Source organism: Mustelus asterias, chromosome 23 (assembly GCF_964213995.1).
Source record: "Mustelus asterias chromosome 23, sMusAst1.hap1.1, whole genome shotgun sequence".
Classification (NCBI taxonomy): domain Eukaryota; kingdom Metazoa; phylum Chordata; class Chondrichthyes; order Carcharhiniformes; family Triakidae; genus Mustelus; species Mustelus asterias.
In genome coordinates, this window is record NC_135823.1 from 53844783 (window position 1) to 53870457 (window position 25675).

The 25675-nt window shown below is 46.3% G+C and overlaps 1 protein-coding gene across 2 annotated transcripts; it reads right to left on the reverse strand.

Moving 5' to 3' along the window:
- Positions 1-195: 195 nt before the first annotated feature.
- On the reverse strand, positions 196-25277 carry LOC144510793 (cytochrome P450 2K1-like). 2 transcript variants are annotated; one of them, XM_078240681.1, is made up of 9 exons: positions 24996-25277; positions 23617-23779; positions 15982-16131; positions 13816-13976; positions 13054-13227; positions 12196-12337; positions 10583-10770; positions 2851-2992; positions 196-2121 (listed from the first exon to the last, which is right to left on the reverse strand). In XM_078240681.1, the coding sequence occupies exons 1-9, from the start codon at positions 25194-25196 to the stop codon at positions 1943-1945; spliced, it is 1500 nt and encodes a 499-aa protein (XP_078096807.1). In that variant the 5' UTR covers positions 25197-25277; the 3' UTR covers positions 196-1942. The 2 variants fall into 2 exon arrangements, with proteins under 2 accessions (XP_078096807.1, XP_078096808.1); XM_078240682.1 differs by lacking the exon at positions 24996-25277 and adding an exon at positions 23913-24006.
- Between the last annotated feature and the right edge of the window lie 398 nt (positions 25278-25675).

The following is a 25675-nucleotide window of genomic DNA, read 5'->3' on the forward strand; positions in this document are numbered from 1 at the left end:
ACAAATAACATTCACACTGACTGTCTATCGTTATAAGAATAAAAAGTTAAAGAATGAATAACTTGCATGAATGTCAGAGGCAGTATAAACCTGAGGACATTAGCCACAATGAAGGTTATGTTTGTGATACATTCTAAGTACAAAGTTCAACCTTTTAGGTACAAAATACATTAACCCTTTCCCTTCTTCACTATATTCAAATCATTTGCCAATTGTGTCAATAATTATAATGCTAATAGATTAATAATCAGTGCCCAAATACACTAATAATCCATTAATAATCCCCCTATCGCACAAGAGCTGAATCTCCTCCAGCTACAACTCTCAGACCACCCAAATTTTCACTCTGGGGTCACAGAAGGTTGAAGGCGTTAAATGGAGTCACACGGGGAAAAGGCGAGGGAAACATTTCCTTTCGTGAATCTGCGGCATCCAATTTCTCATTCCAAAAATTAACCTTGCAAATCAATCCGCAATGTCACACAGCGTGCAGATTGGGAAGGTCATTCTCACGTTCCCTACCCTCCAGGGAACCAGCAACCTGAGCAATGATGGAAAAGATGGTAAGGAAACTAAAAATTGGTGGATGAGGCATGTCTCGATATCTTGCCCAGTAAAATACAGCTCATATTCATAACTTTGAACATGGGCTGTGCCTGTATGGAAGCTTCTGGAATTGTCTTTATTGATTTAAAAATGGACACTAATGAACTGTTAAGATGAGTCAAGGACGAGGGGACAAAGATTTAGATTCAGGATGACGAAGAACATTTTTACACCCAAGCGGTAAAGACTTGAAATGTGTTGTCTATAAAGATGATCGAAGCAGCGACAATCAATGGTTTGAAAAGGAAAATGGATGCGAGCTTCAGGGAAATCCATTTACAGAGCAACGGGAATACAGGGACAGAATGGGACTGAGATGGTAAATTTACAAAAAGACAACATGGATTCAACGGGTCAAATGATCACCTTCATTGCCATCATCACTCTATTCTAGGATTGCTCTGGTGTCTCCATGGATAATTTTCAGAACGTTGCCAGGACCAACCGAGAGAATAATTATTGGGGCATCAAAGAATTATGCATCGCTTTTTCATTCTTTGAACCGTTTATCAGATATAAAAATATAGATGATGGGAATAAAAGGCTGGCATTCAATGAAGTGGTTGGAGTCCAATAATTGGCTGGCACTGTGGAAACAGACGTGTTGGACGACCAATGGAAGTGTCATAGGGTCGGAGCAGCTGGAGGTGAGAGGTCAAATGATGATGCTTCCAGGAATGCATTCACTCACCTTCCCATTCACATGGTTCTTGGAGAACAGTGAAACGACTGCACACTAATGTGTATTAAACAAAGGAGCAACTGGGTGAAGGGAGGGGCTGACTGATCCTAAATGATCGGTGTAATAAAATAGTAACAATGATTGCAATGGAGAGGGGAATGATTTCACTAAAACTGGCACACAACCGTCACTCATAGTTAGCAAATGCACAATGAAAAAAATGGAATCCCACCCACCACAATTTACTGACAAACACCCTGCTGCTTAGATGAACCCCACTCACTCTCCAGATTAAGGTTGAGCAGATACTTCCTTCAGTGCAGTCAATGGGTGATTAAGAAGCAAATTCAGAAAGTCCTCAATGGAACTGGGAGGTTAATGGTGAGATATCATTTGTGTGGTGTAAATGGGACTCTTGGCTTGGTAGGAAAACCCACCCAGAAAGTTCTGGAACTTCACAACTCATGGTGTATCTCTCAACTCCCTGAACCTTCTGCCCTGTTTGTGCATTAATGACAGGGTGTGTTGTAGACACACCATAAACTTCACCCACACATCTCAGCCTAATGACAAACATTACAGACACTGTGTAAAAACAACCCCACATATTTCTAGAAGTGATTAAAGAAGATATCAGGAAAATCGTTGTGTAAATCAGCGACGGACTGCACACACATACGGGTACTTAGGGAATGAAGTACCACCCACACCCGACTCAAGCCCCAATTCAATGACATCTGGTGGAACTTGAAACTTGAAGTTTTGTACCAGAGCCGTAAAGAACAGGAATAGTTCCATCTTCGCCAGGGTCTCACCAGCGCAGGCCCTCCGACCTACAGAAAAAAATGGCAGAATTGTCAATGATGCTGCTCAAAGAAACAAAGTTATTCAGAATGATTTTTAAAACAGCAAATGGGACATTGCAGTTTTATACAGCAGTACAGAAACTGAGGCTTAACAAGTGCAGTTTTGTTCTCTTATTGAACGCCACTAAATAAAATCTCACTGGGTTGAAGTATTTGTCCCTGTGGCCTCTGTATCTCAGGCTCAGAACAAAATTAAATGCTTCAGAATCTCTGAGAAAAAGGGCCTCCAAGCCCCACTCCAGAGACCTGAGCACAAAATCCAGGATGGTGCTCTGGGTGCAGAACGGAGAGTGCCCCTTTCAGAGGGACCATGTTTCAGATCAAACATTAGACTGAGGTGCAATCTGGCATTGTTTGTGAATTGCTGGCAGTGTTCCCTCCATTTCAATAGTGACTATGGATCAAAGACATTGGCATGCTGAAAGTTATGATGCCCTGAAACTGTGAAGGTGCAGTTTTAATAAATGAGTGTTCCATTAATTCCAGTTCAAGCTTCCTTATCCAGTCTCACCATTGTGGAGATAAGTAGGTTTAGGCAGTCTGAATAAAAGGTCACCAACATCCCACACAACCCCAAGAAAAAGATAATAGACATGGAATTCCCTTAATGCTGCATTTCCCACATGTTACTTTCCCCAGCAAGGGAGAGAATGTTTCCACCAATACACAATCCAAAAATGTCAGACGTTGTGCTACCTGCAGAGAAAGGTATGAAGGCTTCTCTCTTCACAAACTTGCCCTCAGCATCCAGAAAGTGAGATGGGTTGAACTCATTTGGTTTTTCCCATTGGGTTTTATCATACAGCACAGAGGACAGCAATGGAATCACATCGGTTCCCTGGAAATATAAGTTCATAAACAGAATTAGGCCATTCAGCCCATTGAATCTACTCTGCCATTCGATCATGGCTGATATGCTCCTCATCCCCATTTTCCTGTCTTCTCCCCATAACCCTTCAACCCATTATCAATTAAAAATCTGTCTGACTCCTCCTTAAATTTATTCACTGTCCCAACATCCATTGCACTTTGGGGTAGCGAATTCCACAGATTCACAACCCTTTGGGAGAAGTAGTTTCTCCTCAACTCCGTTTTAAATTTGCTTCCCCTTATCCTAAGACTGTGACCTCTCATCCTAGAATGCCCCACCAGTGGCAGCATCCACTCCACATCTATTCCTTTTATCATCTTTTATACCTCAATTTGATCTCACGTCATGCTTCTAATTTCCAGAGAGTATCAGCCTAAACTGTTCAATCTCTCTTCATACGACAAACCCCCTCATCTCTGAAATCAATCTAGTGAACCTCCTCTGAACGGCCTCCAATGCCACTACATCTTTCCTCCAATAAGGGGACCAAAACTGTGCACAATACTCCATCGTTGCAACAATCCTTCCTCACCTTTATATTCCATTCCTTTAGCTATAAATGTCGATGTTCCATTTGCTTTCTTTATTATCTGCTGTACCTGCATACTAGTTGTCTGTGACATTAAAACAACATTTCTTTGTGATGCTTTTATTTTTCTATTGAAAGGCATTGCTGAAAATATTTATACTGTTGTTAATCAGTCACGTCAGTGTGAGATAAACATAGAATTTCCATTCCAATTCTGGCCCCTTAGCCAGCCCCAGCTTTACTCATTGCACCAGCAAGAAGTAACACTTTCAGCTGTCTGGGTCCAAACTCTGGGTTTCCCCACCTTATCTTCTCCATCTGTCACATCTCTCCCCCTCAGACCGTACATTTGTGCTCGCCATGTCATCGTTGGGTACTTGTTCACCTCTGTCATATCAAATTGCAGGGCCTTAGCACAGAGGCCACCGCTCCAGCACAGAGACCGCCACTCCAGCACAGAGATCGCCGCTCCAGCACAGAGATCGCCGCTCCAACACAGAGATCGCCGCTCCAGCACAGGGACCGCCGCTCCAACACAGGGACCGCCGCTCCAGCACAGAGATCGCCGCTCCAGCACAGAGATCGCCGCTCCAGCACAGAGATCGCCGCTCCAACACAGAGATCGCCGCTCCAGCACAGGAATCGCCGCTCCAGCACAGGGACCGCCGCTCCAGTCCAGAGACCGCCACTCCAGTACAGAGACCAGCACTCCAGCACAGAGACCTCCACTCCAGTACAGAGACCTCCACTCCAGTACAGAGACCTCCACTCCAGTACAGAGACCAGCACTCCAGCACAGAGACCTCCACTCCAGTACAGAGACCAGCACTCCAGTACAGAGACCAGCACTCCAGTACAGAGACCAGCACTCCAGTACAGAGACCACCACTCCAGTAGAGAGACCTCCACTCCAGTACAGAGACCTCCACTCCAGTACAGAGACCAGCACTCCAGTACAGAGACCAGCACTCCAGTACAGAGACCAGCACTCCAGTACAGAGACCACCACTCCAGTAGAGAGACCTCCACTCCAGTACAGAGACCTCCACTCCAGTACAGAGACCAGCACTCCAGTACAGAGACCAGCACTCCAGTACAGAGACCACCACTCCAGTACAGAGACCAGCACTCCAGTACAGAGACCTCCACTCCAGTACAGAGACCACCACTCCAGTACAGAGACCACCACTCCAGTACAGAGACCAGCACTCCAGTACAGAGACCTCCACTCCAGTACAGAGACCAGCACTCCAGTACAGAGACCAGCACTCCAGTACAGAGACCAGCACTCCAGTACAGAGACCACCACTCCAGTGCCGCGACTGCAGAGATACTGGCTGGGATTTTCCAGTCGCAGGCGGGATGGAATTTTTGGCAGACCAGCAAAAAATTCCATTCTCACTCAAGGTGAATTTTCGGTCCTGCCACAATCCCAACCACTGCCTTTTCAATTGGACAGGATTGAAGCTGAGGCCCCATTTCTGTCTTCCTGGGAGATGCAAAAGATTATCTGGTCATTATTACAACATTCCCAGTCTTGTTAACTGAATGCAAAATACTTCATCAGTCTGCAGAGGTATATGAAACAGGAGCTTTACTGGAACACATCTTACTGCTCTGGCTTCTACTTTCCACAAGAGTGTACACGAGGCAAAATAAATCATGTGATGTTGATGCGCGACAATCAAGCACGAGGAACAAGGCTTCAGCTATTGAAGGCTTTTATTAGCAAACAATGGAACTAACTAACACGAGTACACCAGTTCAGACTGGAGGGGTCCCGCCTGAGCAGAGGGTCTTATACCTCTCCCCAGGAGGCGGGGCCCGACCGGGATGTGCCATAACAACATCTACCACAGGTAAACACCCTAACCCAACAACATTATACAACCCCCACAGTGGCAACACCCTAACCCAACAGTAACATAGGCATAACCCACAGTGGTAACCAACGATGGTTCGCCACATTCACCCCTCCTTTAAAAACAAAGGCCGGCGGGGTGCGAAAACAGGTCACATATATACAACATTCACAAGTCCAGACGGTCTGGAGGACCGCACCGTCGCTGTGATCTCCTCAACACCGGTTGCGACACCGGAGCAGGTGCTTGCGGTGGCGTTCTCTCCAAAACAGCGTCCGGCTGTCCCCTCGAGGACTCCCGGGCCGGTTGACCCTGGTGAGGCGATGGTGCAGGGGGTCCTGGAACCTTCTGTGGTGGCGCCGATCTCCGAGTCTCAGGCAAGCTGTACATGGGAGTATAACTGTTATGCACTGGTCCCGGTGCTGACCGTGCCACGTCTGGGGAAGAAATAAGTGATAGGGGATTCGTGACAGGGGGTATGGGAGCGACAGGAGTTGCTACGTCCCCTGCGGGCGCCAGGTCTCGAATCGAGACTGTGTCCTCTCGCCCGTCAGGATATGCCACATAGGCATACTGAGGGTTGGCGTGGAGGAGTTGGACCGGTTCGACCAAGGGGTCGGACTTGCGGGCTCTCACATGTCGCCGCAGAAGGACGGGTCCTGGGTACGTCAACCAGGCTGGTAAGGAGATCCCCGAGGACGACTTCCGAGGGAATGAGAACATCCTCTCGTGGGGAGTAGCATTGGTTGCCGTACACAGGAGGGAGCGAATGGAATGAAGCGCATTTGGAAGGACCTCCTGCCAACGGGAGACTGGAAGGCCCCTGGACTTCAGCGCCAGTAGGACAGCCTTCCAGACTGTAGCATTCTCCCTCTCCACCTGTCCGTTACCCCTAGGGTTGTAGCTCGTGGTTCTACTAGAGGCAATCCCGTATGAGAGCAGGAATTGCCTCAAGTCGTTACTCATGAACGACGAGCCCCTGTCGCTATGTATGTAGCAGGGGTACCCGAACAGGGTAAAAAGATCACTGAATGCCTTAATCACTGTGGCAGTCGACGTGTCCGCACAGGGGACAACAAACGGGAACCGGGAGTATTCATCTATTATATTGAGAAAATAGACATTCCGGTCCGTTGAGGGAAGGGGGCCCTTAAAATCCACACTCAGCCTCTCGAAGGGGCGAGTGGCCTTGACCAATTGTGCCCGGTCCGGTCGATAAAATTGCGGTTTGCATTCCGCGCAAATCCGACAGCTTCTTGTTACTGACCTGACATCCTCCACCGAGTAGGGCAGGTTGCGGGCTTTTACGAAGTGGTAGAGTCGGGTGACTCCAGGATGGCACAGGTCATTGTGGAGGGCCTTCAAGCGGTCCTCCTGCATGATGGCGCATGTTCCGCGCGAGAGGGCATCCGAGGGCTCATTGAGCTTCCCTGGACGATACATAATATCGTAATTATAGGTGGAGAGCTCAATTCTCCACCGCAAGATCTTATCATTCTTGATCTTGCCCCTCTGCATGTTACTGAACATAAACGCCACGGATCGTTGATCCGTGATCAGGGTGAACCGCTTCCCCGCCAGGTAATGGCGCCAGTGTCTGACGGCCTCCACAATGGCCTGAGCCTCCTTCTCCACCGCTGAGTGCCGAATTTCGGGGCCTTGAAGGGTGCGGGAAAAAAACGCGACGGGCCTGCCTGCCTGGTTTAGTGTGGCGGCCAGGGCGAAATCAGATGCATCACTTTCCACCTGAAAAGGGATGGATTCATCCACCGCGTGCATCGTGGCTTTCGCAATGTCGCTTTTCAAAGCCTTGAAGGCCAATTGGGCCTCCGGCGTGAGTGGGAAGGTCGTAGACTTGATGAGCGGACGGGCTTTGTCCGCGTAGTTGGGGACCCACTGCGCATAATACGAAAAGAAGCCGAGGCATCTCCTCAGTGCTTTTGTGCTAGCGGGCAAGGGAAGTTCAGTAAGGGGGCGCATACGGTCTGGATCAGGGCCGATGACCCCGTTTTCCACCACGTATCCAAGGATAGCTAACCTGCGCGTACGGAATACGCACTTCTCCCTGTTATAGGTCAGATTCAGGCGAGATGCAGTGCGCAGAAAGTTTTGGAGATTCGTGTCATGGTCCTGCTGGTCATGGCCGCAGATGGTGACGTTATCCAGGTACGGGAAGGTAGCCCGCAACCCGTTCTGGTCCACCATTCGGTCCATAGCACGCTGGAAGACCGAGACCCCATTGGTGACACCAAATGGAACCCTAAGAAACTGGTATAGACGACCATCCGCCTCAAAAGCCGTGTATTGTCGGTCCTCTGGGCGGATGGGGAGTTGATGGTAGGCGGACTTAAGGTCTATGGTAGAGAACACCCGGTACTGCGCAATCTGATTGACCATATCAGATATGCGCGGGAGAGGATACGCATCCAGCTGCGTATAACGGTTAATGGTCTGACTGTAGTCGATGACCATCCGAGGTTTGTTCCCGCTTTTAACCACCACGACCTGCGCTCTCCACGGACTAGCACTGGCCTGTATGATCCCTTCTTTGAGGAGCCGCTGAACCTCAGATCTGATAAAGATCCGGTCTTCAGCGCTGTAACGCCTACTCTTAGTAGCGATGGGCTTGCAGCCTGGTACCAGATTCTTAAATAAAGAAGGTGTGGTGATTTTTAGTGTGGAGAGATTGCATGCGGGGCGCTTTGGGCAATTTGGAGGCTGCGGCTGATTCCCTACTGCCAGTGAAGGGAGTGGCCCACCGTACTGTAGGATCACACTCTTCATGTGGACCATAAAGTTTAGTCCGAGGAGAATTGGCGCACAAAGGTGCGGTAACACAAGGAGCCTGTATCGCTCGTAAATTGTGCCCTGCACCTCTAGGGTTACCATACAACGTCCTTGGATCGGTACAGACCGGGACCGTGATGCCATAGAAATTGTCTGTTTGGCAGGTAGAACCCGGAGTCCACACCTTTTTGCAGTGTCAGGGTGAATAAAACTCTCGGTGCTCCCACTGTCAAACAGGCAATACACAGTACGACCATTTACCTTGATGTTCATCATGGAACAGTCAAGCCTGTGATGCTTTGTCTGGTCCAGAGAGATCGACGCCACCGTTGGCCCCTGGGCGTCACTGCATGCAGCCGAGGTTGATACTGAGGACCCCTGCTGGTCGCTCCTAGTCGTCGTTGACCATGATGGCCGCCCCCATGAATCGCACGTGGGTGAGGGCGCCAAGCGTAGCGACTCCTGGTGGTCTTCCTCCTCCTCCGTCAGCCACGATGGCGCCGTCCTGGATTCGCATGTGGTCGGACCTCGTGGGTACTGCGACGCCGAAGTAGATTGTCTCCGTTCTGGAGGGTTACAGGCTGCACTGCCGTTTTTGGGCTTCGACCTGCAAACTTTAGCATAGTGCCCCTTTTTACCACACTGACTGCAGATCGCCGTTTTTGCAGGACACTGTTGCCGTGGATGCTTGGCTCCGCCGCAAAAATAGCATCGCTGGCCGCCTGGAGCTGCCGCCGTCGTCGGATCGATATGGGAGCGCGAGCCCGTGGGGCGAGGTGGGATTTGTGCTTGCTCTTGCCACGTTGTCTCCACGTGGTCTTCGGGGTACAGAGCCAAGCTTTTCGACGCTGCCTCCAGCATCTCAGCCATCTCCATCGCTTGGGTCAAGTTGAGGTTCCCTTTCTCTAATAGCTTAAGCCGGATGTACGAGGACCCTACCCCTGCTACGAACGCATCTCGGGCGAGGTCGTACATATATTGCTCTGCCGACACATCTTTGCAGTCGCAACCCCTGGCAAGCTGCAAGAGCTCATTGGCGTAGTCCTCCATGGTTTCGCCCGACTGCCGACGTCGTGTAGCGAGGAGGTAACGAGCGTGGATCTCGTTGGGTGGTCTCGTGTATCGTTTCTTCAAGAGCTCGATGGCCCTCGGGTAAGTGGTGGCCGCACGAATCGCAAGATAGATCGTGTCGCTTACCCTCGCGTGGAGGACCTGGAGTTTGTCGTCGTCTGTAGTAACAGCTGCAGAGGCTGCCAGGTAGTCTTCGAAACACTTCCACCAGTGGTCGAAGGTGTTAGCGGCACCGACCGCACGTGGGTCCAGCGCCAGACGCTCTGGTTTTAGTATTTGTTCCATACTCCCTTTACTGTCGAGAGTTTTATGTTTGCTAATAAAATTGATGCGCGACAATCAAGCACGAGGAACAAGGCTTCAGCTATTGAAGGCTTTTAATAGCAAACAATGGAACTAACTAACACGAGTACACCAGTTCAGACTGGAGGGGTCCCGCCTGAGCAGAGGGTCTTATACCTCTCCCCAGGAGGCGGGGCCCGACCGGGATGTGCCATAACAACATCTACCACAGGTAAACACCCTAACCCAACAACATTATACAACCCCCACAGTGGCAACACCCTAACCCAACAGTAACATAGGCATAACCCACAGTGGTAACCAACGATGGTTCACCACAGATGTTACATCACTTCCTGTGATAATATACAATTAGAAGTAACATATTAAAACCCAATATACCACATGACACTACACTACAATGGTCACATTGCTGTTTGCTGTGCGCATATCGAATGCTGCATTTCCCACATTACGATGATGACTACACTTCAAAAGTATTTCATTGGATCTAAAATGCTTCGAAACCTCCTGGAGTCATGCAAAGTGCTTTATAAAAGCAAGTCTTCCTCTTAAGCCGAACTCAGTTTATGTTATCTCTCCTGATATCTCCTGCTGTGGCTCGGTGTCAAACATTTGCTCCTGAATATTTCCTTGGGAAATTCAAATTCTGCACTAAAAGGTGTGCAATGAAAGTTTTGGTTGTGAACACATATTTTTCCAATTTATTCTCCCTTTCTCCCTATTCGTTCACAGCTTAAAATAACCTCAAATAATGCAATGGACAATGAGGCCTTTTGCGCCATCATTTCCGTGCCGCTCTATGATTGGGTTTATACTTATTTCCACTCCTCTGCTCTTCCTCCAACAACTTTGGTACATTTCAGTCAATGACAGCTAGCCACTGAGGCACAAATGGCGCAAAGTGTAATTAGATGCAAACTTGAGAGATCAAATCCTCCCCAGGATCTCCATTAAATGTCAGAATGTCAGGCCCCAGTTGTGGCCATAGCTTCCCGAGAGTACCTTTGGAATGAAGAATCCTTTGAAGGTTATGTCCACTGTGGTTTCGTGTGGGATGTTCATGGGCACGATGTCACCAAACCTCTGGATTTCGTGGATCACCGCCTCAGTGTACGGCAAACGTTTCCGATCATGAATTCTGGTAGATCGATCTGATCCAATTACTTTGATAATTTCCTCGTGAACCTTTTCTGCAAGACAAAAAGATTTATAAAGTGATTGAAAGTACGGTTCTGGCTTTTTTCAGGCAAGACAACCCCTGACCTCATTAGTCATTAGACCTCACTAGACCTCGTCAGCCTTGGTTCAAACATGGGGAAAAGAGCTGAATGACTGCCCTTGACAATATCCAGCATTGGACTGACAAGTGAAAAGTAACATTCGCGACACACAAGTGCCAGGCATTGACCATCTCCAGCAAGAGAGAATCCAACCATCAACACTCAAATTTCAATGGCATTACCATCACTGAATTCCCCACTATCAACATCCTGGGGCTTTGCACTGACCAGAAAGTGAACTGGACTATCCGTATAAATACTATGGCAATGCAAGCAGGTCAGCGGCCAGGGATCCTACACCAAGAAACCTACCTCCTGACTCCCCAAAACTAGTTCATCATCTGCAAGGCACTAGTCAGGAGTGAAATGGAATTCTCTCCATTTGCCTGGATGAGTGCATCTGCAACCATGCCCAAGAAGCTTGACACCATCTGGGAAAAAAACAGCACACGTGATTGGTACCCCTTCCACATTCACTCCATCCACCACCAATGAACAGTGACAGCAGTGTGCACAATCTACAAGATGCACTGCAGGAACTGACCAAGGCTCCTCAGGCAGCACCTTCCAAACCCATGACCAATACCATCTAGAAGGACAAGGGCAGCAGATACATGGTAACACCTCTACCTAGACGTTCCCCTTCTCACCATCCTGACTTGGAAATGTTTTGTTTTTCCTTCACTGTCGCTGGGTCAAAATTCAGGAACTCCCTCCCCAATAGTACTGAGGGCGTACCTCCATCACAGAAACTGCAGTGGAATCATAGAAGAATCATAGAAACCCTACAGTGCAGAAAGAGGCCATTCGGCCCAACAAATCTACACCGACCACAATCCCACAGAGGCCCTACCCCAAGGTGTTTTATGAAGTTAGCCCAGGCCCTAAGTTTTACATTTGATTTTGGTGTTAGGTATAAGGTGTTTCATTCCAGGGATGATTCAAGTGACCCACTGGAGTCACATCCCCAAATCAAGCTCCACTCAGCAATCCCCAAAGGACCATGAAACCATAGAACACTGCATTAGTCCAGATTAAAATCAACGTGATATCAATTATATTGTCCCAGCAGCAATAAAGGACCCCGGTCACAGACATCACGGTGTCGACAATTGCCAGGACCTGCTAGAGACATACTGCAAAGGAACCTGATTAAAATACATTTCTGAAAGGCACAGCATGGTCACACAATAAATGCTGGTAATAGACAGTGACACCCACATTCCGTAAAGAGGGAGAAAAAAAGCTCAAAATCACACCCATGATAATCTGAGAGTGAGGGATACAAAATGATACAACAAGATGGGTCCAGAATGGAATCAGACTGCTCCTTACTCTGAATCTCTGGATATTTCATCATCAGAAGCATTCCCCAACGAATTGTGGTTGAGGTGGTCTCCATCCCCGCAGCAAATAGGTTGATCGCGGTGAACATTAAGTTGTTTTCATTAAAGTATGAATTAGGATTGTCCGATTCCTACAAGAGATAACAAGAAAAGAACTCAGAACTGGGATTGGAAACAGTAGAGTGTGGCATGGATGCATTATTAACCTGAATTCTACATTATTGGGAAATGCAGTACAGAAAAGGGGCCAGGAATAAGAGGCAGCAATGGGTTTGCTCCAGTGTAGTACCAAAGGAACGCTGCGCCGTCAGAAGTGCCACTTTTGATAAGGTGTCAAACAAAGGCTCTGTCTGCTCTCTCGGGTGGAAATATTGCAAAGAAAAGGAAGGGGGGTTCTCCCTGCTGTCTTAAGATTTCTATTCTGTCTTTTATGACCTGAGGTTGTTGCAAAGTGCCTGACAGCCAATAAAGCGTTGCTTTTGAGTGTGGTGACTGTAGGCAACAAGCAGCCAATCTGAGCTGGGAAAATGCCCACAAACAGCAATGTGGGATTGACCAGATAGTCTGTTTTCCTGATATTGGTTGAATTCACATCACAAACAATGAGTACATTTGAAAAGTGCCTCATTGGCTGGAATCTGCTTTGGGACATCCTGGGGTTCGATAGACAGAATGTAAATGCCAGTTCTTTCTTTTATAAATGAATGATACTTTCCACAGAATCAGACATTTACAGCCCATCCTGCCATGCTGGGTTGAACAAAGTTCCCTTTGTTGTCCCGAGACACCATAACCAGAGTTTATAGAGAATCTACAGCACTTCTTAAGACGGAAGTAGTGTTTCTACCTGTTGTTGTCGCAACATGAATGCATCAACAAAACTCCTCAGGTCATTCTCATCCAGGTTCTGATGGTGATTGATGAAGAGGGTCTTCAAGTAAGCAATATTCTCCTCAGTATTGGAGAACATTTTTTTGTGTGATCCAGGAAGGAATCCCAAGAAGGGAAATGCATTGTACAGCTGTGGAATAAAAATGAAGTGATGCAATTTATCTTGATATCAAAGTTAACCAATAACCTGCTCACGTCCCGTATTCCACAATGAGAACAGTGCAATGACTAAATCTTTAAAATGTTTTGAATCTGTCACATTGAAGTGTCCAGATTGTGCACCCATTAGTGTTCATCCGAACAAAGAGCTTCGGGACGAATGCGAACATGAATCTCTTTGATTATTACCCACCTGCTTCTTTATAGCTCAGAGTTGTAACATTCCCCTTTCTTATTAAATAACAGCACAGGAGCAGGAGGAGGCCACACAGCCAATCGGGCCTGATGTGCCCATTAAATTAGATCCTGGCTAATCTCTATATTTAAACTCATCTTGGCTCCATAATTTTAAGATTCTCGAACTAGCTCAAACACAATGAGAGTGTAACCTCCTTCAGGTAAATTATTAAGGTGCGCTTCTCCTCCACGTAACTAATACATTGCACCACACAGGCTTTTAGAGACTCCACTATAGATCCCCCACCCCTTTCAGCTGCTGCTGGTCGCAAGTGCTCTTTTCTGGAATGTATTTCTGTTGCTGATGAAAGATGGGATTTACCTGGACCATGGGTGAACCAGCAAGTTGAATGTTTTCATTGAATCTCTTTACTATTCCGACAAACCTTTCATCTTCATAATCAAATCTGTCACCAAAAAGTATCGAGCAAATTATGTTGGCAACTGCAGCATTCAGTTTGATGGTTGGATTAAAGGGTTGGCCTGAAAAGAAAACATGCGCACACACGCAATCTAGTGCTGATCCTTCACAGCAAAATCACAATTGCATTGTTCGTCAGGGAATGAGGACACTCGGATTGTTCCCGAGGCTGTTATAGGAACACAGAGAGGGGTTAGCAGGGGTCTGACTAGAATTTTCTAATCCACCCTAGATATACAAATCGTGCTGAGGAAATGGAGAACACATCCTGAAATGAGAGATGGATCAACTGGAGAACTAGAATCCAGTTGGTCACAGCGGTTCTGGGAGAAGCTCTTTGATTGATTTTGGGGGAAGATACAGAGTCACGGGCACACCGCAGTCAGTGGAATTAGAATCATAGAATTGTGCCTGCACTGACAACAATCCCACCCTATCCCCGTAACCGCACACACTTACCCTGCTAATCTCCCCAAAACTAGGGTCAATTTATCATGGCCAATCATCCTATCCCGGACATCTTTGGACTGTGGGAGGAAACCGGAGCATCTGGAGGAAACCCACTGATGCGCGATTAAATCACTCGGGAGGCTGGATTGTACCCGGGAAATAAAGGCTTTTATTAGTAACAAGAATGGAGCATACTGCATAACAATACAATCCCAGACTAAAGGGTCACTCGGCAGTGCAGTGACCTTTATACTCCTACAGGTAGGCGGAGCCAACCGGAGTGTACCACAGAACAATACCAACAGGTAGAACACCCCAACCCTAACCCCAACAGTAACAACAGTCACATATGTACAAGTACCCATAGTGCTAACCATCTATGGTTCAGTACCCATAGTGCTAACCATCTATGGTTCAGTACCCATAGTGGTAGCCATCTATGGTTCACCACACCCACACAGACACGGGGAGAATGTGCAAACTCCACAAAGACAGTGACCCAAGCCAGGAATCGAGCCAGTGTTCCTGGCGCTGTGAGACAGCAGTGCTGACCACTGTGCCTCACAGCACAATTACCTTGGATTGTTCCAGCATAAAGCTAGCAGGGACACAATGGACTGGATGTCTTCTTTGTAATGTTTTGCCCAGTATTTATAATCTCCGGGGTGGTGTGGTGAGGTACATAAGAGGGACAGCAAGGCTGTACAGTGGTTAGCACTGCTGCCTCACAGCATCATGGACGTAGGTTCAATTCCAGCCTTGGGTCACTGTTGTGAGAAGTTTGCATATTCTCCCCATGTCAGTTTGGTTTCCTCTGGGTGCACCGGTTTCCTCCCACAGTCCAAAGATGTCCAGGTTAGGTTGATTGGCCTTCACGTCAGGGGGATTTGCAGGGCAAATATGTGGTGTTACAGGGGTTGGTCCTGGGTGGGAATGTTGTCGGTGCAGGCTCGAAGGGACAGATGGCCTCCTTCTGCAACCCCCTGGATACCCGCATGCAAACACTGCATGGGAAGTTCCCAGGAAAATTAACATTCCATTGTCTAATTACCCTGCCCTGGGAGCCATCCAGCACCCTGACTTAAATCACAGACTTTGTTCTGGTTCTTTCAGCAGAGTTGTCTGTCTCTAAAAGGTAGGAAGATTTAGTCACCTGCAACTCCTGGGTAGCTATGGTACGAACTCCACCTCGCCAGACCCCTTCCTATCTCTGTGACTATTACCTCACTCTACCCCCTCACATTACAGACTTACCTTCACTCCTGTCAAAGTGGCCTGGAGCCTTCAGCCTACCTGGTGTACAGCAACCAGTGCTGTTAAAAATAGGGCATGTGGCCTCACTGCCCCTGATTCTGCTGCTCAGCAATGAAGAGTCCCAGGATCCGGAACGCTGCAATTTTCCTTTCAGGCCCCAGTAGGAAAATCAGGCGAGAAATACACAGCTTCCAATCCAGGTGAGTAAAAAAAGGCAGAGCGGCAACCTGACTGTGATTGCCACTCTCGGAAGTTCTGGGCCTTCTGTGATTCTTTAAAACTCAACCTCATTTCCAAACAATTAGAAACACACAGAGAAAAGAAACATTGATAATTCTGTTTCTTTACCTCACACAAACTCACCTTTATAAGAATCAAACATTTTTATCAGAAATTCGGTTTCCTCAATTATTTTGTCTTCAATGGTTTTTTTGCCCATTCCAAAATCTCGCAGGGTGGTTAAGGTGAACCTTCGCATTTGTTTCCATGACTCCCCGTGACCAAAAACAATGCCTACAATTAAATCCATCAGAAAGAAGTCATTAAAACTTCAAATATGAAGAAAGATGATTGATTTAACAGTTATTATGTTAATATCTCTTCAGTTAATTAACTGGAATAGAAAGGGATGGAAGCCTGGAAATTACAATTGATTTAATTTATTATTGTCACATGTATTGGGATACAGTGAAAAGCATTGTTTCTTGTGCTATGCAGACAAAGCATTCCGTTCATACCAACCCAGCTCCCCAGAAAGTTAAAAGAAATTACTGCGGGTGCTTGAATCTGAAACCCAAAGAGAAAATGCTGGAAAATCTCGGCAGATCTGGCAGCATTTGTGAGGAGAGAAAAGAGCTGACGTTTCGCGTCCAGATGACCCTTTGTCAAACAATGCTGCCGGACCTGCTGAGATTTTCCAGCACTTTCCCCAGAAAGTTAAGCCGTGTTTTTGAATTTAAAAAGCAGCGATAATGCCTCCAGGCCATCGCCTTCCCACTTAGGCTACTCCCTCCCCAATTCATCAAAAGCAAATAACAACTGGGTTAATTATTAATGTACATTTGAGATGGCAGACTTCTGTTAACCAAAGAGGCTACGAAATCTGGGCCAAAGTCATGTTTGGAAAGTTCAGTCACAGGTGTAAGATCAAGGGTCTCATGGCATTGTCCTGTTCTTGTGTTCTCACCCGTGACAGCAAATCTTTCAAATTCTTAACCTATTAATACCTCTGTTAAGAAGATGGAAAGTAGGATGCCACGTTGTTGTAGGGAAATATCCCTTACCAGTGCAGAATAGAAGTTGAGTCGCAAATCAAGGTTCAAAGCGTGTCTTTATTGTACAATTACTAGGATCCTAGGGAGACCCCCGTAGCCAGCTCAGAAACAGTGGCTTGGCCACGTTGATCTCAATTAAATCACATCAGCTCTGGATCTTTATAGGGATCCAAAATTCGCGCGGGAACATTTGATTATGCCTTTTTTTACACAATGTATAAAGTGGTCTGTCAGTTTCAAAAGTCCCTAGGAAGTTTCATGGATTAGCATTTGTATGGTGTGTGTTCGTGTTAATGGGATTACTTGGTCCTGCCCCGGTGTCTAAATGCGTTTCCCATTACCATCTCTATGTGTCCTCTTATTTAAATTGATCCTATTGTTCCGTGTCTGTGTTTCCTGCTTGTGAGATTGAGTGTTAATGTCATCCTGTCCTGTTGGGTGTCTGGGGTATTTCATTCTTAACCTTTTATCCTTATCTCTTAGTTTATCAGATTTTTATGTCTGCCTTGGCCAGTTTAAAATGCAGCTACGCGCTGTTGCTAGGCAGATTAGGGATCTTCCGTAGTTTCTGAAATTCGTGAGTCTCTCAGCTGTGCAGGGGGGGACCCGATCGAATATCCATCCGGGGGTGCCCCTCTGCATTGTTGGCCCGTTATGAGTGGTGCCAATTAGTCCAATATGTAAATATGTTTGATGATGCAAATATGGTTTTCTGGAAAATTTCCTCCTTCAGTCCCTCCTCTCGTCCAGGGGGTGCCATTCATGGCTGACCCCCCATGGACGACCTTCAGAGGAACAGTGATTTGTACAGCTGTTGTCCTTGCCGTTGTTCCTCTTCTTCTGTGTCGTTGTTAAGTTCTTGCATCTGGATACTGGCAGTGGGTAGCATTCTTGATGTAATATTTGCACATATCACTTTAATACAGGTTAGGCCAAGGCAGAGTGTGAACAGGATGGCTACTACTAGGATTAATCCCTTCATAATATATGCTCCCCAAACTGTGTTAAACAGCCATCCTAACCACCCATCAGTCCCTGTTAACCCCTGTTTCAAGTTATCCAATTGCTTTTGTATCCCGGACATGGCTGCTGTTATGTTTAGTGTCTCGTCGTGTACGTATGTGATGCATTTTTCCTTGATGATGGTGCATACCCCCCCTTGTCTGGCTAGCTGATAGTCCACCGCATATCTCGTTTGTTGTGTGTATAGTCTGAGTTCTGCGAGTTCTTGGTCAATTGCGCCTAATGCTTGTAGGGTGTTGTTTCCTAAAATGGTCAGTCCACATATGAAGAAGTTCCTATTACTGGCACTGATCACCCCTGCGGCGCCTCCCAGGGATAGTGTCCCCAGAAATCCATATCCTAAAGAAGACCCTAGTGTGACAGGGGCCTGCCAGTCGGAGCAAAATTCTGCGCTGATGGCCCTGGTCACTATGCGTTTCTGGACATGCCCTTCACTTGGGCATGGAACCGTGAGAGGTCTGATTGTCCCTACGGAAAAGAACCTTGGAGGCCTGTCTGTGGCCGTCATATATACATTTTTAAATAAAAACACGTACCCGTCTTTAACCCGATAACATGCATTACCCCGGTGTCGTTTGACCGCATGGCCCCATCTTGTGGAACCTTCCCTCCCCCTGGACTGTCCACTTGATTGTACCTCTTGGTGAGAATCAAATGGATATGTCCCTGAGGCTGAGCTTACGTGGGTGCTGTTGCACTTGCCACACATAAGCTGCCTACCCGCGGTGACTGCAATGCATTTTTGTTGCTTGCAGTCACAAGTGAAGTGTCCTTCCCGGACCCGGCACTCCTGGAGAGCACAATGTGCCTCAGCGCACGAATCATTTTTAGGGACAAAGGCATGCACGCACCCCCATCCCTCTCCCTTAAAACATTGTGGGTAGTTCCCATGTGTCTCCTCCGGTTGGGGTCCCGTCCCCCTTAGAATTCCCGGCTCAGTGAGCTCTACACACCTTCCTTGTATCCCTTGCTTAAAGTACCCAATATGTTCTTTGCAGGGTGCCCCCGATGTGTCAATAGTGAATAACTCTTGTGGGAGCCACCCTGGTGTTGCGATGAATAGGGAGTTTACTGATCGCGCTGAGGGGTAACAAGCGGTCCTATTCCCATAGATCTGGATGTGTGTTTTCAGGAATAGGTTTCCTTCCATGATTGGTGGTTCTGCTCCCCTAACCCCCATATGTTGGAGTGTATTTACAATGGTCAGGGTTATTATCAGATATGTCCCTGTTCCCATATCGCTCTTTTTTTTTCCAACAGTATTTTACAATTACAGTATATACAGAAAATAAACAGGCAATCAAATTAAAAGTAGTTGGTTCCGACGTCTTGATAGTAGATCTGGTCCTGGTTCCTGTTGAAGTTGAATGAGCAAAACGGTATCTTTTAGTTCATTTGTTCTCATATAGTTTTAATTGGGTCCAGTGTTTCCAGACCCCCTGTCCCCTTATATCTATACAGGCACAGGTATCTCCGCTAATAATGACCTCGTAAGGTCCGTGCTATCTTGGGGCAAATCCTGGTTTTGCAGGAAGCACTTTTGTTAATACCCGGCTCCCGGCCTTTGGGACTTCTGGTAATATTTCTGAGTCCCCCTCTGCGTCGACCTGTGCCTGATTAGAAATTACGGACCGGCGCATCCCCTTCAATTGGGTGCTAAGGTCTCGGATGTATTGTCGGATACATCCATTCATTTGTATGTAGTCTTATCAAAAGACATCGCTTTCCCCATTAAAATCACATGCCATACAGTTCCGATCTTTATATGAGTACTCTTACACTATCTCTAATTTGATCATTTGTTTGCGTGCAAGCGCTACACCACAGTACTTCACAAAATAATTATGTCTTTATCAATGCCCAATATAGTATATGAATATATCATACAAAGTTGGTTAAGGCTTTTCAGGATTTGATGTTATTCTTGTGTCTATATGGCAGTGCTATACTGTATAATAAAAATAATCAAGCGGCAGTTGTATCATACCACTTTACACATCGTACCCGTGATATCCAAACCCTTTTAATTCAAGCCGTTTCTATTTTTAAACTGAGCTCCAGATCGAAACCCCCGCACTCTAGGAAAAGTAACAGGCGCCGAATCAAAATCAAAGCAGGTACAATACATACCAGTTATTTGATTAGGAACATGTTGGTTTCTTAACTGGCTAGGTTTTAAGCTTTGCAGTGCTTTTATATTTGGCAAACCTTGAACCTTGATGGCTCATGAAATTCTGACGGCAGTACATAATTTTAACTAGTTCAGAATACTAAACTATCTGACGTTCGCAAATCGCGATATTCTGCGATTAATACTGTATTTCACTGACTTGATACACTTTAAACTAATTCATAGACCTCAGTCTTTTGTTCCTGCTTTTCTACCTTTCCACAAAATAACTTATTTTCTTCTCTTAACCCCTCAACTAACTCTTATAATTTCTACTTCAAGACAAAGGAAAGAGCACATGCTTCCTTCCAAGGTTTAAATCCTTTCTTAACGTTAAAACAAACAACAACAAAGCATCCACGCAACCACTTTGTTTAAACACACACACACACACATGGAAGCTTCCAAAAGTCATTCCACAGTACATCCTTTTTCATTCAAACTTATCATTTCAGACTGGGATGAGTGTAAAACATTCAAAGAGAATACAGAACATTGATTAAGACAATCGCTTTTATTCTTCTTTCTTCCAAACTGTAATTAACTCAAAGCAAAAGTAAATTCAAGAAATCCTATCACTTTAATCTTTAACAGTTTTAACACTCTCCCAGCCCCCTGAGGCTAAACCAAGGTGCAATACACTGCACCCACTGCCTGTAGCAAACATTCCACAGGAACAAAGAGCTCCCTGCTCTCAATCTAATTACAACAACAACCACCTACATTCGACAAGCTACCAGATCTCACAAACACACTGAAATACAAAAACTAAGATCTCTCCTATCCATCTGCTGCCTTTCCCCTGGCGTAAAAGGCTTATAGGTTGCCTTTGGTTGTGCTAACGTCCCTCCTCTCGTGACTGGCGCTAGATTATAATTTTCTACGTTTTCTTCTGATGCTGGAGTGGCTGTATGTTTCTGCACTGACTCGTATGGGCGCCGAGGGTCCGTTTCCTCTGATCTCTGCGTTATCTCCGCAGTGTGTCTTCTGTGTTCTAATTCCCTCACTCTCTCCTGTAATACTTTAATTTGTTCTGTCTCTTTGTGTCTCTCCTCCATTGAGGCATTTACTTCCTCAATTAGTCCAGCTAACTGGGTCACTAATATTACTCCCATTACTTTTGTTTTGTCCCGTTTAACTCCGTCTACCCACTTTCTTTGATCTTCTAAAGTTTGTGATGCGTTCCACCCGTTCCGTTTCATCTTTGCAACAATCGCTTCTCTGGCTAACAGATACTTCAAAATGAGAGCTACTGCAGTTTCTCCCTTAACAACGTGGTCTGCCATTTTTCTGTCTAGCAGTCCTGCAACCCCCGTATGCTGGCTGCTACAGTAAAAGTGCCTCAACTCTCTCCCTTATCTCCTGTCACTGATACTGCCCCAGCACCGTCTGTATTGCTGTAGGGCCTCGTAGTGAGGTTCCAGTGGGTCTCTTTCCCCTGGGCTCCCCCAACTATTCCTGACACCTCACGCTTGGACTATTTTGTGTTGTCTTATTGGGATGTGTGCTGGTTGTTTAGTGGGTTTGTCCGCCCCTGTTCCCAGCCCCTCTAAGTACAACGCCTCCCGCTCGGCCACCACCCCCACTAGCAGGGTTGATCCGTTACCCCAAAACCGGGTATCCTGCTATGGGCTGTGGTGTTCCCTACAGACGAACAAGGTTATCAAACTCCGCCCGGGTCCCTAATGGATCCTTCCTCGTCGTGTCTCTTGGTCAGGATGGATCGGGTCCCCTTTTCCTCAACACTTACACACATGTATTCTGTTATCAAAGCCCCTGTTATAGTTAGTAACTGTATCGACTCTGAGGTTGTTCGTCCCTTCAGAGTCAGTGTTGTTACCCGATTTACACTGTCCGTGCCTTGCACCCTGAGTGCCTGTGCCTCTTAGCGCCCGCTTCAAAACCCAACCTTAGCGTGGGAGATTTCTCCTCTTAACGTCCAGTTTAGGGTAGGGCACCTTGAGTCAAGCACTCCCTTGTCCTATTGCCTTGGCACAGACAGCGGTTTCATTTACAATCCTGGGTTAGTTACACCAATTAGTTCTGCATGCGGTACTTATCTTTATATTAGTCTTAATTCCTGTTATCAAATAGCCCAAAACCTGTTATCTTTACCTCTGGTCCTTTACTCCTATTAAAGTTAAAAGTTACTTACCTTCTTCCACGCGGTCGTTCTGACCTGTACCTCTTTAGTGCGGACTTCTGTTTCAATTTAAAAACTTAGGCAAGATTATACAGTTCTACAAGACAACAATACTTAAAACAGACAAACCCTAACCCTTAAAGGTACCTCACTTTGAACGGAGACCTGCACTCGCCTTTGACTGCTCTGGATTTGTATCAGATTCGTTTAAATTTGATCCCGACTTTCAAACTGTGGCCATCAGTCAGAAGTCAGATATCAAATCCTGCCGACTACGCCATTTTGTTGTAGGGAAATATCCCTTACCAGTGCAGAATAGAAGTTGAGTCGCAAATCAAGGTTCAAAGCGTGTCTTTATTGTACAATTACTAGGATCCTAGGGAGACCCCCGTAGCCAGCTCAGAAACAGTGGCTTGGCCACGTTGATCTCAATTAAATCACATCAGCTCTGGATCTTTATAGGGATCCAAAATTCGCGCGGGAACATTTGATTATGCCTTTTTTTACACAATGTATAAAGTGGTCTGTCAGTTTCAAAAGTCCCTAGGAAGTTTCATGGATTAGCATTTGTATGGTGTGTGTTCGTGTTAATGGGATTACTTGGTCCTGCCCCGGTGTCTAAATGCGTTTCCCATTACCATCTCTATGTGTCCTCTTATTTAAATTGATCCTATTGTTCCGTGTCTGTGTTTCCTGCTTGTGAGATTGAGTGTTAATGTCATCCTGTCCTGTTGGGTGTCTGGGGTATTTCATTCTTAACCTTTTATCCTTATCTCTTAGTTTATCAGATTTTTATGTCTGCCTTGGCCAGTTTAAAATGCAGCTACGCGCTGTTGCTAGGCAGATTAGGGATCTTCCGTAGTTTCTGAAATTCGTGAGTCTCTCAGCTGTGCAGGGGGGGACCCGATCGAATATCCATCCGGGGGTGCCCCTCTGCATTGTTGGCCCGTTATGAGTGGTGCCAATTAGTCCAATATGTAAATAAGTTTGATGATGCAAATATGGTTTTCTGGAAAATTTCCTCCTTCACACGTGAATTTTTTTTTAGCTTTTTTATTAGTGTCACAAGTGGGTTTACATTAACACTGCAATGAAGTTATTGTGAGTTTCCTAAGCATTCCTGCAGTAACGTAACCAATTTGTAGTTTCTCCTAATCGTTTGTGTAATTAAACACAGCAATGTTTTACGGAAGTTACAGAAAATTGATTGCCAATTGTATTCAAAGGTTTGTTGATTTTTAACCTTCCAAAGTTGTTCAAAACTTTAAAGTTTAGTAAAGCGAAACTTTGTCAAAGTCTGAAAAATATTAATTATTTGAAGCCAGACAGGCTGCAGCCAGATTTGAACTGACAGATTTTACAACAGTGAAGTTAAAGGTGAGAATTACCGTGTCCCTTTATAGTTGCCTCAAATATCGGGATGTGTGCTCTCCCACCAAATTCCTCTGCATGTTTGACAAGTGCATCATTCACTGTCTCATAGCCGGTCAGCACCACTACATTCCTGAATCCGAGCTTGATGCTGAATACTGTACCGTACTTCTCAGATAGCTGAAACAAAAGCAATACATTTCCATGAACAACTCATTCACATCACATGCCTTGTGCGGCTTCTCAATAATACATTGTAACATGTTCACTCGGGAAGGAAGCAACATAGCTTGATAAGGACGCTCACACTCACCAGGTACTGGCACTCACCACAGAGAGCCACGATCTTCACATATTGAGTCCACAGTGCTGCAACTAGGAAAACTGCAATGACCATTCATGTATCAGCTCACTTGAGTTTGCAGACAAATTCATATTGTACAGTTTCTGCCCTCGTCTGGTCAGGTGGCAGAAGGGATAAAGGGTTTTTGCCCCAAGTACTCAGATCATGGTTGTCTATGGAGACCGTGGCTGACTGGCACAGGATGAAATTATTATTGTTATTGTTTGTCATTTTTATTTTTAATTATTTATCAGTGTCACAAGTAGGCTTACATTAACACTGCATTGAAATTACTGTGAAAATCCCAGAGTCGCTACAGTCCGGCGCCTGTTCAGGTACACTGAGGGAGAATTTAGTATGGCCAATGCACCAACCAGTCTTTTGATGTGTGGGAGGAAACCGGAGCACCCGGAGAAAACCCACGCAGACACGGGGAGAACGTGCAGACTACCCACATACAGTGATCCAAGCCGAGGATCGAACCCAGGTCCCTGGAGCTGTGAGACAGCAGTGCTGATAACTGTGCCACCGTGCCACCCTTTTTAAGATGAAGAATTTAAAATGGTTGCTGGCAGGATCCTGAGCATTCAATAACATGTTGTATTAGGAATGGGGCACAGCCATTGGGTCACTGTCTGTGCGGAGTTTGCACGTTCTACCCTTGCCTGCGTGGGTTTCCTCTGGGTGCTCCGGTTCCGTCCCACAGTCCAAAACGACGTGCTGGTTAGGGATATTGACCATGCTAAATTCGCCCTCAGTGTGCCCTGAACCAGAGTGTGCATTGTGCCAGAGTGTGGCGACTAGGGGATATTCACAGTAGCTTCACTGCAGTGGTAATATAAACCTACTTGTGACTAATGAATAAACTTTAAATTTTAAACTTTAAGGGGTGTGGGGGGGCGGTGGGAATTCAGCTGCACTCTGTTTTCGGAGCAACAACCTGCATTGACATAGCGCCTTCAGCACAAAAATGAACATCTCGAGGCGCTGAAAAGAGGTGGCAAACAGCAGAACACCGTTCCGATTTACTGTAAGAATCTGGTTCTCTCTTACCTTCATCAAAGATTCGCTCAGGTTCTTCAAATCCAACATGTGCAGGTTGCCAATCACTGGGAGAGGAGCGGGTCCCGGGGGGAAGTTGAGGGTTCCATGAGATTTAGACCCAGTGTTAAAATACACCAGAAGGATAATGGTCAGAGCAGCAAACAACACCAGAGTGGCAGAATCCAAAGAAAATACACTTAGAATCGACATACTGGGATCTAAACTGGCGATGTGGCCAACAGGAGTTATCACAGTTTATGTTAGATCTCAGCACCTTCCTGAATGAGCTCCAAAATGGATTAACTGGACTTTCCCTTGTTGAAATCTTACCAGATGGTAACTGGTAGGAGGAGTGAAGTTTCTTTACATTAACTGGAAGGACGGGACATAATCCCTCCTCCTCACCCCGACCATGCAACAGTCCCGAATGCAACACAGACCCTCCCCCAAGCAGTGATGAAACATCAATCGGGTGGCTATAAATACCCATTAGTTTCCCTCCCCTATCCTCACAGACTCAGCCCTTCAGCCCATCGAGTCTGCACTGACAATATCTACCACTATAACCGGGACTGTGCAATTACTTTTAGAATTCCTACAGTGCAGAAGGAGGCCATTTGAACCAATAGAAAAGCCAGGACACAAAAGATTAATCCTTCCCTCACAGACTGAGCCAAAGAGCGGCCCCA